This window comes from Anas platyrhynchos, chromosome 19 (assembly GCF_047663525.1).
Source record: "Anas platyrhynchos isolate ZD024472 breed Pekin duck chromosome 19, IASCAAS_PekinDuck_T2T, whole genome shotgun sequence".
Classification (NCBI taxonomy): domain Eukaryota; kingdom Metazoa; phylum Chordata; class Aves; order Anseriformes; family Anatidae; genus Anas; species Anas platyrhynchos.
Window position 1 is genome coordinate 6,164,215 of NC_092605.1, and position 17,980 is coordinate 6,182,194.

A 17,980-nucleotide genomic window follows, 5' to 3' on the forward strand; every position below is an offset into this window, starting at 1 on the left:
TTTTAAATATATATGATATGTGGTTAGCCTTCAGGATAGAATACAGTAACATAAGAGCAAACAAATGAAGTAACAGTAAAGGATGGAGCATGACTGTGAACAACTGAGTACGGTCTATCGGTATGGGCCCAATCTTTTTTTCCTCACTCCCACGGAGCACTCATCACTTGTAATCATATGGGAAAACTGCACCAGCAAAATAATGTATTGTTAATATTCCTATGTTGATTCTTTGCTGCCTGTGATATCTTGCCCTAGCTTGAACAGCCCCAGGCACACCTATTACGCTCATCCAATGGAGACAGTTCCTTGGGGTTTGAAGGTAATGAGGAGATCTATTAAAGTGTTTGCCTGTTTGGTACCAAGTTCGTATCTTAAACGATGAGCATGACCCCGACACACAAAGTAGCTTTAGAAACAGGAAGAATAACTCAAGTTAACAGGTATCAGCTGCTCTGTAATAACTGTCTTCATGCTTGTTCTCACCCATTGGCAAATACAAAGTAAGCCAAGGTAGTTTTCCCCTTCCACAAAAAAAAAAAAAAAAAGGAGGGGGGGATAGCTACATTGCATTTACTGGGGGTAGGAGCGTGAACAAGGCAATTATGGTGAAGAACCTGACAGGCAGGAGCTTGTTATGCTCTAGTAACTTGCCTGTACGTCACAGCCCTCAGTGCGTGCAAGGCTCAGCACCAGTGTAATTGTAAAGTGGGGACAGAAATATAACACTGGGCAGACAGGTACAGAACCTCAGCACTCCTGTCGTGGGTCACGTAGACAAACCCTTGTGCTATGTATTGAACTCACGAGAAGCCATTTGGCATTACGGTACCTGACTGTCACTTACACATAGAGGTACATTAGCAGCTCGGACACGCTCCTGTGCTAAGTGGAGGAAGAGCTCAGTGCCACAGTGTAGAGGATCTGAGACAGTGGAAACAGTGCTTCACTTTGGGACTGGATAAATAGATATTTCTGTGGCAGCCCATTCAGAAACCTGGCATGTTTTCCTTCCAACCAAACAGTTTTTATCTTGGGTCTCAATTATTTGTTTCAGTGACATCCTATTGTGATCTGTCCCAGCTAGCTAGAAGCTGTATGAAATAAAGAAGCTATTAGGACTAATTAGCATTACTGGCCTTCAGCAGGTGCCGTGAACCACATGCGGAGTGCTAGGTGCTGCACGGGTCACAGCAAGGAGCAGCCATGCCTCACAGAAGATGCAACTAAAGTGAGCAATGTGTATGAGCAATACGCCAGTTCCCAGGCTTAAAACGTGTCTTACAGTACGTATGTGCTTCTCAAGTCATTTAACAGATCTGACCTTAACCACAACTTATATAGGATTTTACCAGATAGCAACGACAAACCACATAAATGTATTTTCATTCCTCATGTCAAGCCATTAGGTGAGCATCCTGTCTCCACTGCAAAAGAACACGATGCCTAGCGCTGAGAACACCATGTCTAATGCTCACAGTAGCAAGGCAAAGCATAAGAAAGTACCTCAAGCACACTCTGAAACAGAGAAGGCAAATCCCAGTTAAAGATTATTAAATTTATAAACCCATATCATGACTTTATGACACTAGCTGGGTTTTGTTTGTTTTGTTTTTAATGTTTGAGCATGATGGCAGCTTGGTAAAGCGCAGAACATGTTAGAGAAAGCAGCTAAAGAGGCCCAGATAAGGAGCTGCAAGCAATGAGAACAGCACATCACGCAGCAGCCATGCCATGAGCACTTTAATCACTATTCAGGATTTTGCAGACATATCTAAGAGAACCTTAATATGGGATTTCATGCTCTGTTCCTTCATTGGACAACCACAAATTGCACTCATCTGCCATCAGAGCAGACCACTGACCATAGGCTCAGAAAAATGCTTTCACAGAGATCCCAATGAGAGCCTCTCCCTCATCCTGCCATTACTCGGTAATCAGCGTGACCCAGTTGGGACTGAGAGGGCCAAGGACTTGCAAAAGACATAAGCACATGCTTAAGACTGAGCACAAGAACAGTTCTAGTGAAGTGAAGCACATTTATGGGTGATTTCACAGAGTTGGGCTGAACTCTGCAACTGCTAGGCATTTCTGCTGATTGCATCTGCATCAATAAAAGGATTGTTTCGCTAACAACTATCAGCTGGGTGTTACATGGAAGGGAAAGGTGAAGAGATGAGAAATCAAGAAGGAAAGTTGGTTGCTGAGGGAAAATCAGGGACTGAAGAAAGACTTCTTGGCTCTTCAAACAATTACAAAACTTCCCCAGCTCCCTGAAGGGAGAGCTCAAGTGAGCTGCCTGTCATAGTTGTGACTGTAGTGTTCACAAAGGTCAGCCTGGCCACAGGAAAACACAGGCACAGCCAAATGCCAGGCATTTGTTTGGCTTTAAGAGTCACTTACTGCTTTAAAAACTGCAAATGACATGCAGCACGAAGCAGGAGCACACCAGGACTTGTGCAGGGAGCACATGTGAAGCTGCCTGCATGCATGGGTCAGGGCTCCTGACCTCACCCATTGCCTGACCCGGCCCTTGGAAAAGTCACCAAAGTCTCAGTGCCTTCAGAGAGGTTAATCAGTGGTGGAGGATGGGACAAGCCAAGTTCCTCATCTGGGAGGTGGCACTGGGACCTCACGAGCAGGGCCAGCACTCGCAGGATTTGTTGGTTATTCCTGGTCTGCTGGACAACTGCAGATAAAAGCTTAACTCCTCGGTCTCCCCCTGTGTAAAATGGGGTTAATGGTACTGACCTTTTGTGAAGCACAACTGGACAGAGATATTCCCGTATTTCAGAAGGGAGGTAACAGAAGTCTGCCTGATGTATATTTACACACTTTATGGCCTGAATGGCTTTCTGTACGTGAGCTGTGTGGTATCATGGGGCTGCTGTCTCCCCTGGGCTCTGCAGAGCACCGCTGCAGCACAAATCAGCAGTTAAATGAATGCACACCGTGCGTCAGGATCTGAACTATTGCATTCGGTCAGTTATTGGAAGGGTAACCAGACTGCAACAGAAATTTCTTCTTCTCCGAGGGCAGGCAGCCAAAAGACCAGCGTTTACCAAACAATGTGCAGACCGAGCATCCCAAGCATTCCTCATGGGAAGCGTCAGCCTCTGCTCCAGCCCGTGTGTGACGGGGAGCGCGGGGGGCAGGCCAGGGCGGCCCCACGCCACCACCCCGAGCCACGGGGAGCACACTTGGATCGCTGAGCCCAGAACCAGGCCCTTATGTCCCGTAAGGGCACCCAGGGCGTCTGCAGGCAGATGGGTGCTCTGAGCACTGCCCCTCTCCGCATGGTTTTTCAAAAGTTTTTCTGTTATATTTTTTAAATCTTCACTAACCGCTGTGACCCCTCAGCCCTTCTGTCCCCTCATCATTTTTACATACCTGAGGTCAGGTCCTGCGAGCACACACAGCCTGCCCTGGAAGCCCAATCGCAGGACTGAGGCGTTGGGCCCAGCGACGCGCTGAGGGGACGCCCGCAGCGGGGCGATGGCGGCGGCCCTGCCTGCCTCAGCCGGGCCCGAAAGCTCCAGCCCCGACCCCGTGCGAGCCCCGAGGTTAAAACAACCGGGCTGGAGGCGAGGGGCTCTGCAGAAAGGCCTCGGGCTGCGCCCTCGCTGGGTGCGGGGAGCCCCCGCAGCGCGGGGCCGGGCCGGGCCGCCAGGGGGAGCGCGGCGGCCGCCCCGCGGGGCCAGCCCGGGCCGGGGCCCGCAGCCCTCGGAGGGACCGAACCGGCCGGGCCCCGCGGCGGGTGGGGACGGGCACGGATCCACAGGTGTGTGTCTGTGTGTATTTGTATGTATTAGTGTGTGTCTGTGTGTATTTGTGCAGAGGAGTGTGTGCACACACGCGCTAACGCAGCTACCTACAATCTGCCCTTTTTTCCCCCTGAGGGCATTTTATTGTTTTGTTAATTCCCAGCGTATAATCTGTTTTGCATTAAGTGGGATGTTAAGCATCTAATTGTCAAGTGCTGATAAGCCATGGGAAATTTTATGACAAGATAGGCATCAGCTGAATGGAGATAAAACACGTCAGATGGCAAGGTGAGATTTCCAGGTGAGATCAGGCTGCCTACTTGCGAATACCAGAACTGAAGGCATGCCAGGCTGATCTGCAGAAATGCTACAGGTGGAAATGGACAAATTGAGGAGTTACAGATCAAAATCTGCTACCACCAACTGCTCCGCATTCCCAGCTGTGCGTGGCATTGATGGTGCACCTGGACTGATGGCATCTGTGGGGAAAGGCCACAAGCTTCAGCATTTGATGTAAAACCTGTCATTTACACCTACAAGTACCACAGCACCTATAAATACTGTCAAGCACCCATAAGTATCACAGCATGGACTCTAAACATGTTTTTCTGCCCTCTTTTATCTCTTTAAATCAGGCAGAATTTGCAGCATGGCCCCAGCCTGATGGCTGCAGTCTCAGAGCCAGTACCGGGCCGTCCAGCCCTGCTGTGTGTAGTTCATGCCCTTGTAGATGAACATCAGACACGTTTGCATTTCAAACTGACCTTATTGTCAGCCCAAGTAATTGCTTGATTATATGAACAGCAGCGTTACCTTGTGCTTCTTCCTGTATGTGTCACACCATTTCTTAATGTAGGCAGTGCAGTCTCTGAGTAGAGACCCTTATTCCATCTGCTGCAGGGCCCCCGAGGCTGCGTGACTCTCAGTGTGCACCATACATCTAGTATCAACATCCTATATGAGGGTGTTACAGGCTATCCTGTTTCCCGGTCCATTGGTTTTTCGATTAAAAGTCATCACTTGTCAGTAAACTGTTGTCTGGAGCAGCACAAACAGAAGGGGAGGAAAATGTGTCCACTCTGCGCCGGCTCTTCAATAACAGCTCCTCCATCAGGCTCAGCATTGCGTCAGCCGGGTCCTGCTTATCTCTGTGACCTCCTGATACATGCTGCTCTCTGTCATGATTTTGGAATGGCAGAAGTAGATGCAGAGATTGGTTTTTGTGATGCAAACAGACTTTGAGCCTTCTAACCTCAAGTACTATTTGTTTTGCTTGGCACTTCCTCTACAAGCGAACAAGAACGGGGCTGGCTCTCCGGAGCAGAGCTGTGGTTAGCTGCTTCCGACCAGAGCCTGGAAGTGACAGCACGCCTGCCTCTAGCCTGTCCCGCAGATCTCTGATGGTCCTGGCTGGGGAAGCTGCACAGGTAAAGGAACTTACACATGCTCTGAACTTCGTGAGCATACTGGGAGCTAGAGAAGAGGAGAAAAACACTCCTCTGGCAGAGGCCTCTGGCACTGGAAGAGTCAGGGTCTTTAATTCCTTAAACCAAACTTTAGACATCACCCTGCACTGTTGCTCACCCTGTGCTATCACGTAACCCTAGCCAAAATGATGCTGATTTCTGACTGTTTCATACCCCTCTGCACAGCTGGGAATGGTCACAGCAGGTACCACCCAGGGGCATTTCAGGCCCCAGGTTATTTCATCTGCATTAGCATTTATTTCTCTCAAGCAGCAGCACCTGCTGCTGATGGACTCAAAAACAGCCCTCATGGGGCACCCAGCTGCTCCAAAACAAGCACCCAGCACCTCCTGTCCATACATTAAATCACGCCAGCACAGAGGAGGCGTTCACGCCCCAGCTTAGTGTGTTCCTGGGCTGCTGAAACTGAGGTTTTCTGGGCAGGTCCCATCCTCAAGAAGTTTTGCATTAAATGAGTGTCCATTTAGTGAATGCTAAAATCATCTTTTCCTCCTCTCTGGACTGCCCTGGCAATTTTCTCCTACTCTCCAGAGACTGGTTGGAATTTCTGTCCTATTTACAATTCTCTTCTTTTTATTTTTTCTAAAAGATGGCTATTTTCAGGTCCCTGAAATTCCCTGGTTATTCAGTGTTGAAAAGCAACTGCCAATAAGCTCGCTTTTAGTTCTGAATAAGCAGCTTTTTTTCTTTTACTTTCATGTGTGTGTTTTTTTTTCCCATTTCTGCTACAGAAAGTGGGAGAGGAAGTCAAGGAAGCATTTTTTAAATGCTTCCATGTATTTTAGGGACAAAAGCAATTGTCACTTCAGAAGGTATTTTTATGAAACGTTCACTGCATCGCTTCTCAGGTGACTCTATTATGCACAGTGCTGCTGCAGACAAGGTAACAACAAAAAACGAATTACACTGTATGTAAAACTAAGCTCATATTCCCAGCTGCACCAGAGCTGCCTTCAGTTGGGGCGTGTGACAGCCCTGCCTGCAACTGGCCGCTGGTGACTCAGCAGCTGCTGGTGACTCAGCACCCCCAGCACCGGGGGGGAAGCGCCTCCAGCAGTTCTGACAAGAGCTGAATCAGGCCCTAATTGCATTTTAGCCTTGTAAGTGAAACACTCTTCTGACAGCTGCATTTTGCAGCTCCAAGTCAGTTTTTGTATCTGCTCTAAACTAGCTTCACCTGTCTTTTTGTCAAAGACAATATTTCCCCACTGGCTTCTTGACCCAAAATGGATTGAATTTCAGCACTGGAATTATTTCAGCTCAGATCTTGTGTGTGTTGCTTGCAATTACTATAGGGATCTGAGAGACTTTTGACATGAAATCCTTTGGCTCCAAATCAGCATTTACAAACACAACTTTTTTTTCTTTTTCTCTCTTCTCTTTTTCTCTTGTCTTTTTTTTTTTTTTTTTTTTTTTTTTTCCTTTTTTCTTTGCCTCAAGGTGTAATGTACATTCTTTGGGTCAAAAAAAGCTATCTACTGCTATTAAGACTTCTAGTACATTGTTATTATATCATTTAACATGAGATCAGGCGCTGCCACAGCGAGTTTAACATGACATGTTTACTGATTTGAACCTGTCCCTGCGCTGGCTGATGGATCACCTCGTGTGCTGTTCCCTCGCTACAATTCCCAATTCTCCCCATTTACGTGCAAACCAAACCTTGCTATCCTAGGTGGTTTTTTTTGCTGTCAAATAAAATATCTTAGAAATACCTAAGTGCCTGCCAAGCTGTAGCTATTGTAAAGCGCTGTTGCTCCATTAACTAAAGTGTTAGAAAGACTTAATCAATTCAGCTGACAAGGCAATCTCTTGCTGGCCTTCCTTTCACAGTAAGCCCTCTCCTAGCCCTATCCCAGTGTGGTGGAGGTGTACGCTGCCTCTCAGACCTTTGCCAGCTTTCTCTAGGATTAAATTCCTAGTGGTAAAGGAAGCTTGCTAAAAAATGTGAGGGGGAGGGAAGAAAAATTTTCAGTTGCTTTGTAACTAATGTTGCTCTGCTTTGTTGCCCCTGACATTTCTGGCCGCCTGGCTGCAGCCCAGCTCTGTCTCTTCCCCACGTCCCACCTGCAGGAAGCCCACGAGGAATGGCTCGACACCCCTGAGCCAGCTGTGCCCACAGCTCGAGGGCAAAGTCCTGTTGCAGCACGGGCACCTGAAAGCCACACGTGATATCTGGAGGAGACGTCCTCCTGAGTTACTGACCACCTTTTGCCCTGAATGGAGGTCACCACACACTTGGCATCGGTTTTTGCACTGCCAGGGCTGCCCTTGGTGCAGACGCCAGCTTGGCCGTGCCATTCCAATGCCAGCCACTCGGCACGTATGTGGGAAAAGCACAGCACACCCACACTCAGAGTCACAGGCTCCGGTCCCAGCTGAGTCAACTCAGCCCCTTATTTTCGCAGAGAAGATATGAGGAATCTGATTGAGCTTATCACGTGTGTACGGGGCAGGGAGTGGCTCCTTGGCTTCAAAGAGCAGATAAGGCCATCAAAGTGATTGCCATCTTTAAACACTGCCTACTTACTCACCAGACCTGAGCTCGGTGGATTCAGACTCCAAGCCTCTCACTCCAGTAACCCAGCGGATGAGTTTGATGCTCCTCTCAGCTCGCAGTGTCAGCGCTGCCCTGGGGAGAAGAGAGTCATTCCTACTTTCTGCTTATTCATCAGCAACACCTTGGTTAGAAGCTTTGCCCTGGGACACAAAACAGCCTCGTACAGATTGCCAGGGGACCCTGAGCCCCTGGGATGGCTGAGGGTGTCAGGCTGCCAGCCTGGGAGCAGGATCTGCTCCCCCTTCTGCTCCCTGGGGACATCACACCGACACGTGGGAAGTAAAGGAGCTGTGTTAGGACACGGTGTGGGGCTCGGCTGTGAAGACAGCCACCTGGGAAGGAGAGGAGTCCTGTTTGATCCCAGGGGCCCATTCCTACTGCACAAGTGGAAAGGAAAAGCAGGATGGCAAGTTCCCTGCCCTGGGAGACACCACCCTCACAGGGAGCTGGGGTGCCAGTGGGGAGGCAGAAGTGGATGCAAACAAAGTGAACTCTCATGGTTGGCTCAGGGCAGGAGCAGGGACAAGACAATCCTCTGCCAAGGGCTCTGCTTCTCCCAGCACCACCTCGCTGGGACTCAGATGGAAAGAATTTCACTTGCGGGCAGGAGGGCAAGTCAGATACAGTATCTCAGCACACTACCCCACCCTGCGCCAGGCTTGTCCTAGGTTTTGATATGCAGTGTGCAAATCTGGAATGCATTCATAAATAAATGTCAAATTCTCAGATGTATTGTCAGCCTTAAAGAAAACTTGCAGACTTAATTAAAAATCCCACTCTTTCTTTGACTCATGACCTGAGTCACATCTGCAGCCTTGCTGCATTTTGAACATGTAACACAAATGCAGAGAAATACAGTCGGTACTTAGCAACTTCAAGAAGCCAGTGAGACGATTGCTCCGGTGTTTGAGAAAGTCATCTGTGAGCTGTGGCAACAGAGGTTCAACACCTCTGAGGCATCCCTGTGCAATACACTTGGAAGTGATATGCAGAGAGCAGTTTATTTAAATCACAAGATGCCATGAATCAGCTCCCATGGTTCTTACCCAATCACTAGATTTTGCTCCATTTCAGATATTTTCCTGCATCAGACGACAGCATGGACCCACAGGGATCCAGATGCCCAGCAATAAAAATCTCCTCATAGTGGGCTGACACAGTAAACCCCTGGAAATAAATTCCACTTGTTCCAAGATTCCCATCCCTGACAGCTGGGTTTGGGCATCATATCTGACTCCAGGAAGGCAGCCTGGTGCTCGAGGTAGAAGGGAAGGCAGCTCTGAGCATTTACCTGCCGGGACACTTCAGGTTGGCCATTTCCCCTTTCCTTCTGGCCTCAGAGCAGCAGCTGAGGGCTGCGGGCAGGACCCTCACTGCTCCACACATCAGGTCAGGTCGAGCTCGCAGCCACTGCTGCCCCGCTGCTCGCCCTGACCCCCTGCAGCATCTGCCCCACTTGAGCAGGACGAGAGGCGCTCCGGGATCTCAGCCCTGCCATGACTGACGGAGGCAATGAAACCAGCAGAAGGCACCTTGCCCTCACGCACACGGGATGCACTTGCCGGCACTGTCCTGTGGGAAGACTTCATCAAAACCACACCAAAGCCCACCACTTCCATGGGCTCAGGACGGGATCTGTCTCAGAGTCTTCCCTTTCCCAGGACAAGCTCGTTCTGGACCCGTTTTGGGTTGTCACAAAGCCAGTGGTGAACACCCACTGATTTCAGCAGGGGATGTGTTATAGCAGAGCTCACTACAAACAAGGCTAACTCCCTTTGTCACCTCACAGCCCAGCCCTGTGGCTGGTCCGAGGGCTTTTTGTGCTGGCCACACCGTGCCCAGCCCGCAGCACCTGAGCGAGGCAGCGCTCTGCTGCCAGCCCTGGCAGGGAAGGCTTTGCCCAGGGAGCACACTCAGGCTCTTAACTTCCCTTTAGTCAGTTGATTGAGCAGACGTGACCTGCCAGGCTCTCTTTCAGGCCTATTTTCTACAATAAGAGAGTTCCACCGCGTTACTGTGCCTTCTTTGCTGCTAATAAGGTAACAGGCATTTATAGCCGATGTGAATGGGCGTTTATACCTGATGACACGCACACGGCAAACAAAGACAACGGGCCAGCTCCTGTCCTGTTGACATCTACCATTTTTCAACACTGGCAGCGTACATGTAAGAGCAAGCAGAACACAGCTTAGTAATTTTGCAAACCAGGCTGTCAACCTTCAGTGCCAGGAAATCTATCTACCTGTTGCAAAACTCAACCTGAACACCACAGCATTATAACATCTGTGCTGCCTGCTCATGACTGCGGTTAATAAAAGTCTCCTTTTTTAGTAAAGCAACGTGGTCTGTGTTTAGGGTTGTGTTAGGAGTTTAGCACTTTTCCTATAACTCTTTTTTTCTGAGAGATTAGAGCTCGGTCATAAAAATTTTATTCTGGAGAGATGTTTAGCAGAGACACTGCCCCCACTCAGATGCAAGCACCATTTGGTAGCAACCTAAAAATCCTCCATTCTGGCTCCCAAGTGGCAGGACCATGATTCCAGTGTAAGCATTCTTCCAGAGAGGTTATTTGTGGTCCCATCAGTTCCAGCACACCCCAGCCCTCACAGTGACCATGGTCTAGTTTAAGACTCACGAAGGGCAGGGGGAATTTTCCCATCACTTTCCAGGGCCCTACCAAAAGGTAGCTCTCTGCCCAATTTTAATTCCTTTGCCTCTTAGCTGTGATTTTATCTAAACCAAGCCTAAACTCAGCAGGCCAGCTCTGCCCAGTATAGTATGTAAGCATGAGCTTCAGTGCCAGGATTTATGAATGGACTTAAAAGCTTTGCTGATGTCAGAACTGAGCATCCTTTTTGGTCATTTTTCACACCCAAACACTGCTGGAGCTGCTTTCAGAGCCTGCTCTGCTATACCGCTTGCGAAGTGCTCAATCTCCAGCCCTTGTTGGCAGCTACAGCGATCCCTCTCCACTCTGGGAATGCATCATTAATTGTGGAATTTGGATGCTAGTGGATGTCCTTACAGTTTCCAGACTCTCGCTGTTGAGAAAGTAGATCCTATAAAAGGACTCCGTGGGACTATTTCCTGCTTAGAAAATAAAGAAAATAAAATCCAGGAATTTAGTCCACTTCGGACCTACTGAAGACTGAAGGTCAGGCTTTAACCTTAGCTACTCCGCTGCCAGTCCACAACACATGCCGGAAAGTTAATGGAATTACTTCAGACTTTCCCCAGCAGAGCTGAGATCAGACACAGGCCCACACTGTCTGGAGATGGAGATATTCTGAGCCAGACTCTTCACCCTCAGCCTTGGGAACATTTTCATAATGGAACATGATGTTTGCAAAAACTAGTCCAGAGGTGGCTTCTCCGTCTGTAAATATATCAAGAGCAAATTGGCAAGCCAACTGCTCCGTCCCTGGAATGCGCAGGAAATAGCTGTGACTATACTTACCCGTAAAAGCAATGGCTTAATTCCCACCACCAGAATGGTTCCTAACATGTCGTGCTCACGGTAGCTCTGATAAAAGGCCATAACACACTGTATGCCCCTTAAATGGCTTTTAAATCTCAGCCCAAGCGTTTTATTATGAGCTCATTAAAAGATGACTGTTCCCTCAGACTGGCTGTGGTCACACAGCAGAACATGAGGTAATTGGAACCACTTCCCTGATCTTGTATAAATGTGTAATATAGCAGTCAACGTAAACCTTAGCTTCACTTGCCAATGTTGCCATACAAATCAGTACACTAGACTTGGCAGCAGTTCAGCCAAATTTGGCACAAGCTCTAAGCTAGTTCGTTTCACAGTTGTTAAGAAAAACAAATCTGTATCATGAACGTGCTTCAGAGCACTCACATTTCTGTTTTGTTTTCGCAAAAAATAAGGGCAAGATTCGGCTTTGATTCACTTGGGTGTAAACCCAGAGTAACTGCCCTGGTTTTGATTCTTCCATGTTTCCGTTGGTCTGTATGTGGCCATGAGGTGGCTCTAGATCTGACCTAAGGGTGATTCCACCAGGCAAGATACATTTTTTCACTATGTCATTATCATCACAAATTTATTCATACAAACTGATTCACACTGGAACCAATACAGGAACCAGTATCAGAGCTAGTACGGATACTGGAACACATACTGGCTTAGCAGGGCCACTGGTGTTGCTAAAATCCTGTGTCAGAATCTAATTTAGCAGTCTTGTTTCAAAAGTTCATTAACTGCAAACAACAAACCACTCTGGCATAAGACAAGACAAGCAAGCAAGAACTTATTTTGTTTTTAACTTTGAAATAATTTTCTAATTTATATCCACCAGGGACAGGTGTTTTTTGACTAGTGCTTTTTTTTTTTTTTTTTTTTTTTTTTTTTCCCAAAAGTATTACTGTCTGTGAAAAGCTATCCTTGTCTTAAATTTGGATTCTTTTTTTGTAAGAGGAGAGAGAATGCAAATTCAGTACTTACATTCTGAAATTTCCAATAAAAGAAAATGAAGTTAAATATATCACAGTACAAGGTAATTTTGTTTGTAAAGGTTTTGAAGAGAAACTAAAAGTGGACAAAGCTGCGCTCAGGACTACAGCCTTTTTACAGTGAACAGTATCACCCTTCCATTAAAGTGGGCTAATTTCAATAGCCAATAAAGTAGGTTTAATTTAATTTAGAGACTGATTAATTCCAGCAGTGCTATTTGAATCCCATACATTTAACACAACGCTGATTTAAGGCCTAACAGCACCCTTGGCACAGCAGCCAGCCCCTAGCAGCACCGCGCACCACCAGGGAACCTGGCACAGAACGGTGACAGCCTCCCCGTAACATCCAGCAATATACATAACTCTTTAAAATACCTCATTTTGTGCTTTCTGCTAACCATGCTGACATTTAGGAAAGACTTCAAACGATCCATAACTACATGCAGCGCTGCACAGAGCCCTCAGCTAACCCTAACACCGCTTGCACTGCCCTGCACAGTAGCGCACAGACACAGCCTGCATTAAAAGCGAGGTAAAACACAGCAAAGCAGCAGAAACTTGGAGGAACACGGCGGCAGTCTGGGGGTGAGGACACAGGCCCAGGCCAAGGGAAGGTTTTAACAAGGCACCTTCAGAAGGACTGGGAAGCACCAAACTTCCAAGTCCAGCAGCAGAAGTCCGGTTGCTGTGGCCTTCAGGAACTCGTAGGAGCACGTGGTAGGGTAGAACGAGAGCTCAGCTGAAACACAAGGGGCTTAAGAGAAAGATATTTTAAGCATGTGTCCTGTACCAGAAAGAGTTCCGTGACTGGAACTCACCTTTAGCATGACAGAAAGAAAGCCACGTTAGGCAAAATAACAGACGATGTGTTTGTGCAGCATATCGGTAACCTTTGTCACAAAATGTGCCCCAATGCTCGATAATTTGGATACATATCCCACCCCTGAAATGCAGCTATGCCAGAAGCATAAAATAGCAGCTGCCTAAAATAGATTTTTCAGCACAGCAGTTAGAGGAAAAAAGGAATGTGACAGGCTCGTGCCCTGCCGCCAGGCTTGTGTGGACCCTGGGTGGGGAAGGACTGGAGGCTTCCCCTCTGCTGCCACAGCCCCACCGCACTCTGCACTCTCCAGTTTAGCTCAATCAAGCTCCATCTGAATAATTACTTAGGCATTTTGGCCACCTCCCCTGCTGAAGGTGGCTTCTGAACCTCCCTGTTCTCTACTTAGAGACCGTCCTTCATTCCCAGCTTAAATTTATTCATGGCCAGCTTATAAACACTTGTCCTCTGGCCAGGATAGAGGTTCAAACTGATTCAAACCCATTGAAATTAATGAGGTTTTTTTCCCCATTGACTTCAATGGGCCTTAAATTAAGGCCCTGTGTGTGGACAAAAAGGCTCAGGGCAGTTTTTGTAAGAGGAGAGTTTTATCCTGTTGATCTTGGCCTGTCTCTTCAGCCTGCTGTGAACTGTCTGCCTTATTTTAATGCCGTATTCTCATCCTGTCCTAGTGCAAAACTCCTATTGAAATCCAGGACAGTCTTGCCAAGTTGTTATTAATTACCGTGCTTCTCAAGGCTCAGGCCTGCAAACTGATCTGCATGAGCTCAGAGGTCTCTCTTCAAGGATCTCCTTTCAGGATCTGGGCTCCAGGTCTACAAAAAGCAAGCACCAAAGGGACAATCTGATCGCCAGCGCATGCTCTCTCGGCTCTGCCGGCCGCACCGGTGCCACTGCAGCCCCAAGGAGCACACAAGCTCGGCGCTGCTGGATTTTAACGGGAGGGCAGGCGGCCAGCAGGGACACAGCCGGGTACGGGGAGCCTTGCCTTGAAACCTTTCCGTGCAAAACAGCCAGGCTTTTGCTTGCCAGAGTTTCAGTACAGTTCAGCTGTGCGGGAGGAGGGCACAGCTCAGATCCCATTCTGAGGATGGCAGAAGAAAGCTGTGCTTCTCTGCAAGGGCTGAGGAAGGGAACAGTTCTGCTCAAGTTGACTTTTTGGCTGCAGCACAGACCGCCTCTTACCCTAACAAGCAGCAAGATGTCACGCAGGATGCACGTGAGGCTGAAGTGTATCGATACATGGGCATTTTATTGCATCTTCAGCACTAGGAAATCCTTCTTTGATTAAAGTGGCGATCTGGATTAGTTTGCCCTGCCTTCATTACCAGACTGGGTGGTGCCAGGACCACATTAAAAGCAAGTTTTGGATACACTGGTGTTGTTCATTTTAGCTGAATGGTGAAAAAAGCTGGAAAAAGCTGTTTTGCAGTGGAAACAGAAAAATCTCAAGTAGTTATTAAAAAAAATTATGAGCTCTTCAATTAGACCACAGGCATTTTGTAAGGCAAGCAGGTCAGGACGTACTTTACTCCCTGAACCTGAAATGTTAAAATAATCATGTTAGGTATTTGCATAGAATTATGTAGGGTGAGTTTGGATCTCACTAATCCAGCGAGTCAGATGCCTGTAAAAATAAATAAGAACCTAAAAAAGAATGACATCAGCCATAACTACTTCTGTTCCACATTTGGCAGGTAAAAATCAGCAAGAAACCGACCGCATTATACTGACTGGGCTCTGCGCCTATTTCCCATCATGTAGGGAGCCGTGCCAAACCCCTGACACAATAGCAATTTTTGCCCAATGCCAACTATTCCCAGCCTGGCAGTGCAAACGCGCAGCCGTCTCCTGAGGTCATGGAACTGTAATGGCATCCAAACTGCAACGGGCATTGCTGCTTTAGGAGGTGAAATGGCTGTTGCATGTGAGACCCCTTCCAGCGAGCCCCTGGCTTTGAAGACAAGCTGTCGGAAGACAAGTCACAGTGACACCAGACCAGGGTGCCCTCAGCCGAGTCCCAGCTCATGCCAGGCAGTGGGAGGACCTGGAACAGTGGCCTCCAGAGGGCCTGGAAAACAACTGGGTCAGGAGAACTGCTGGTGCCCCAAGGGCAGGTATCTGTGTGAGCCCTGACATAGCAACTGCCGGTCACGGGAAGTGACAAGGGACTTGTATTTAAATGTGCTCCACTCCATCGGTGCAGTGATAACAAAAGCACTTTACTGCTCTGTGTCCTTCCATAGGGACGGGGACATCTGACAACGGCGCAGCAGAATTTAGCGGCGAGCTTGTAATTCACTGCAGTTACCGACAGCTCTTCCTCTCTTTTATGGCTGATCATCATGTCCTCTGTATCGAACGCTGGGTGGAATCATGCTGGCTTAATAATATACTTCTACTGAGACAGACAAGCTAAGAAGATGTAATTATGTGTTTAACAGCCAGGAAGCAGCATGCCCTGCACATGTCCTGTCTGTAAGACAGACCCTTGTCTTCCCGCCGGAGTGTCACAGTGGCAGCGCTGAACCTGCCCAGCTGGTGAGGTGCCAGCCCTCTGTAAGCAGCTCAGGAAAGTCGAAGCGTCCTTAAAGCTCGCTGTGGCACGGGGTATGAACACACTGGAAGGCAGAACACAGCACTGCTGAGCAGCCGGGTCCACAAAGCTGCTGGGCACAGGCTGGTAGGGGTAACTCCATGGTGTTGTCACCACAGATGGTGGCCGTGTGGAGCTGGGCTGTGCTCGGGGCTGCGTGCCTCCACCTTCACCACCACTCAGCACTGGCTGCCACCACCAGCACTTTTACCTGGAACAGGACAAGAGGCTGTGCCCTGCGAGGCAGACGAGCACAGCAGGACAGGACAGCTGCAATGTACGAGTGTTGCTCTCTCTTTTTTTTTTTATTCCTGGCAGCGGTGCTCACTTCTTATGCATCTCAGGATGCAGCACGGTCTCTGTGATGCTGCGTTGGACAACCTGCTCCTCTCAACCACTGGTAGCAAGCTCTCAGACTGTCTTCAGCAAACCTGCTCCTATCAGCCCTGCTGCAAAAGCAATATTCCTGCCCCTGTCGGGCACCCCAGTTGCCTCTCACTGTCCTTGTGCCCTCCACCACAACACAACAAGGTAACGTGGGAGCAGCCTAGGGCATCCCAATTAAATATGGTAACGAACAACAGGTTGTACAGCCAGCAGCACAAAGCCCTCTGATCTGAATCCCTCTGAAGGGCAGCTTCTGTACAGACTGGACCAAGAGCAAATCAAATTCCTCTCTGTGTATCCTGGCCCTGGCAGCAGCACTTTGGGTGAATTCAGAAATCCCAGGGCCCGAACAGCAAGCTAGTAAAAAAGGAAATATTCCCACCACCTTCCCTCACTTAAGAGATCCAACCGATATTCTGTGATAAGAAGGAAAAAGGTGAAAGAAAAGCTCTCAGAGCTTCATGGAAAGTGGATTGAAAGTTATCCCGCTGCTTAAAATTTCCTTTTTTAAAACAAACAAACAAACAAACAAAAGCACACAGTGTTTCGTATCCCCAGGCACAGACCCTGTGGGGGACAGCCCCATCTCGCACAGGGGCAGGTTACCAGCACCAAACCGAGTGCTGAAGGAGTGTGGTGTGACCCACAGGGACTGCCATGGGATTCAGGTAGCCTGGCCAGCAGAGAGAGGGGCAAGAAGGAAATGGTGAGGTGTAGCTGGTAGCTGCAGCGATGCGTATCGCTCTAAGAGCTGATTCACGCGTCTGTAACCCACTTCTGCACAGGACTCCCGGTGGTTCTTTCCAAAGATTAAGCAAGAGTATTCTACTTTATGCCAAAACCATCTCACGGAAGCACTCCAGCGTGCAAACTTGTCAACCAAGTGCAGATACCAGCACTGGCAGGCGTGCAGGAGGTTAGCTCCCATGCAGAGACCAGAAGCTGTGCCTGCAGCCGGTGGGAGCAGGCAAGAGAGGCGGCCAGGCCACCAGCCCCCTGCACTGCCAGGGCACAGCCCCCACGGGGTGCTCCTCCATCACCCCCTGCTGCTGCCTCTCCTGCTCTGCTGGGCAGGATGCGAAAGCATTCCCAGCGCCGAATAAGCCGTAGGCAGGCGGCCAGGAAGATCCTGCTTCAGCTTTCCTCAGTGCTCTGTGATCTTGTACTTGCGAGGCTTCAAAAGACTTTTTCTTCCCACTGCACCTTAGCAATTCATTGAGGGGTTTCTACAGGTCTGAAAGGGAACAGATGGACAAACTTGTAGTGTGTGGAGTGCTCGAGTGGAAGAACTGCAAAAACTTCTCCCAGAGACCAGCATCAAGCCACATCAAGAGGGTCGATAGCTTGCGGCCCATCCCAGAGAAGGCAGGGCCAGAGGGAGCTGAGATGGCCACAGGTGAAAGACGGTGGTCAGGAGAGCTGTGCATTGCCCAAGGCTCTCCAGAAACCCTGCGTGACCCCGGGTAAGTCACTTTTTCCCAGTTTCCTTCTCTGAAAATGGTGATAAAACTTCACAGGGCGCTCAACTCATGAATGCTAAAAACATTAAAATACAACTGCAAAGATTCTCCCTAAATATGCAAATCTGCAAATAAAACGGCATTTGTAGGGGAGGAGAAGCCATGGGTGGGGCTGAGAACATCCAGATTTTGAAGTTTCCCCCAAGCAATCTCCTCCTCCTGTAGTTTCACGGAAAAGGACTGCTCTGATACACAAACTGCTCCTGTAGTGGGAACGTTGGTCACCAGTCTGACTGCCTGGTAGTATTATTTCTACATTTATTAATACTGGACAGAAAGCCATCCACGTTCCTCAAAGCCTGCAAGTTTACAAGCTTGCACACAAACAAGCAGTTCCAACCACTGTGCT

At 48.6% G+C, this 17,980-nt stretch overlaps 1 protein-coding gene across 1 annotated transcript in view; it reads right to left on the reverse strand.

The window, feature by feature from the left end:
* The window catches only part of LOC101798301 (uncharacterized), a 167,820-nt gene that overhangs the window by 51,124 nt on the left and 98,716 nt on the right, over positions 1-17,980 (reverse strand). The window contains exon 5 of the mRNA XM_072025588.1: positions 7,786-7,883. Within this exon, the coding sequence (XP_071881689.1) occupies positions 7,786-7,883 (98 nt within the window). The remainder of the gene's footprint in view (positions 1-7,785; positions 7,884-17,980) is intronic.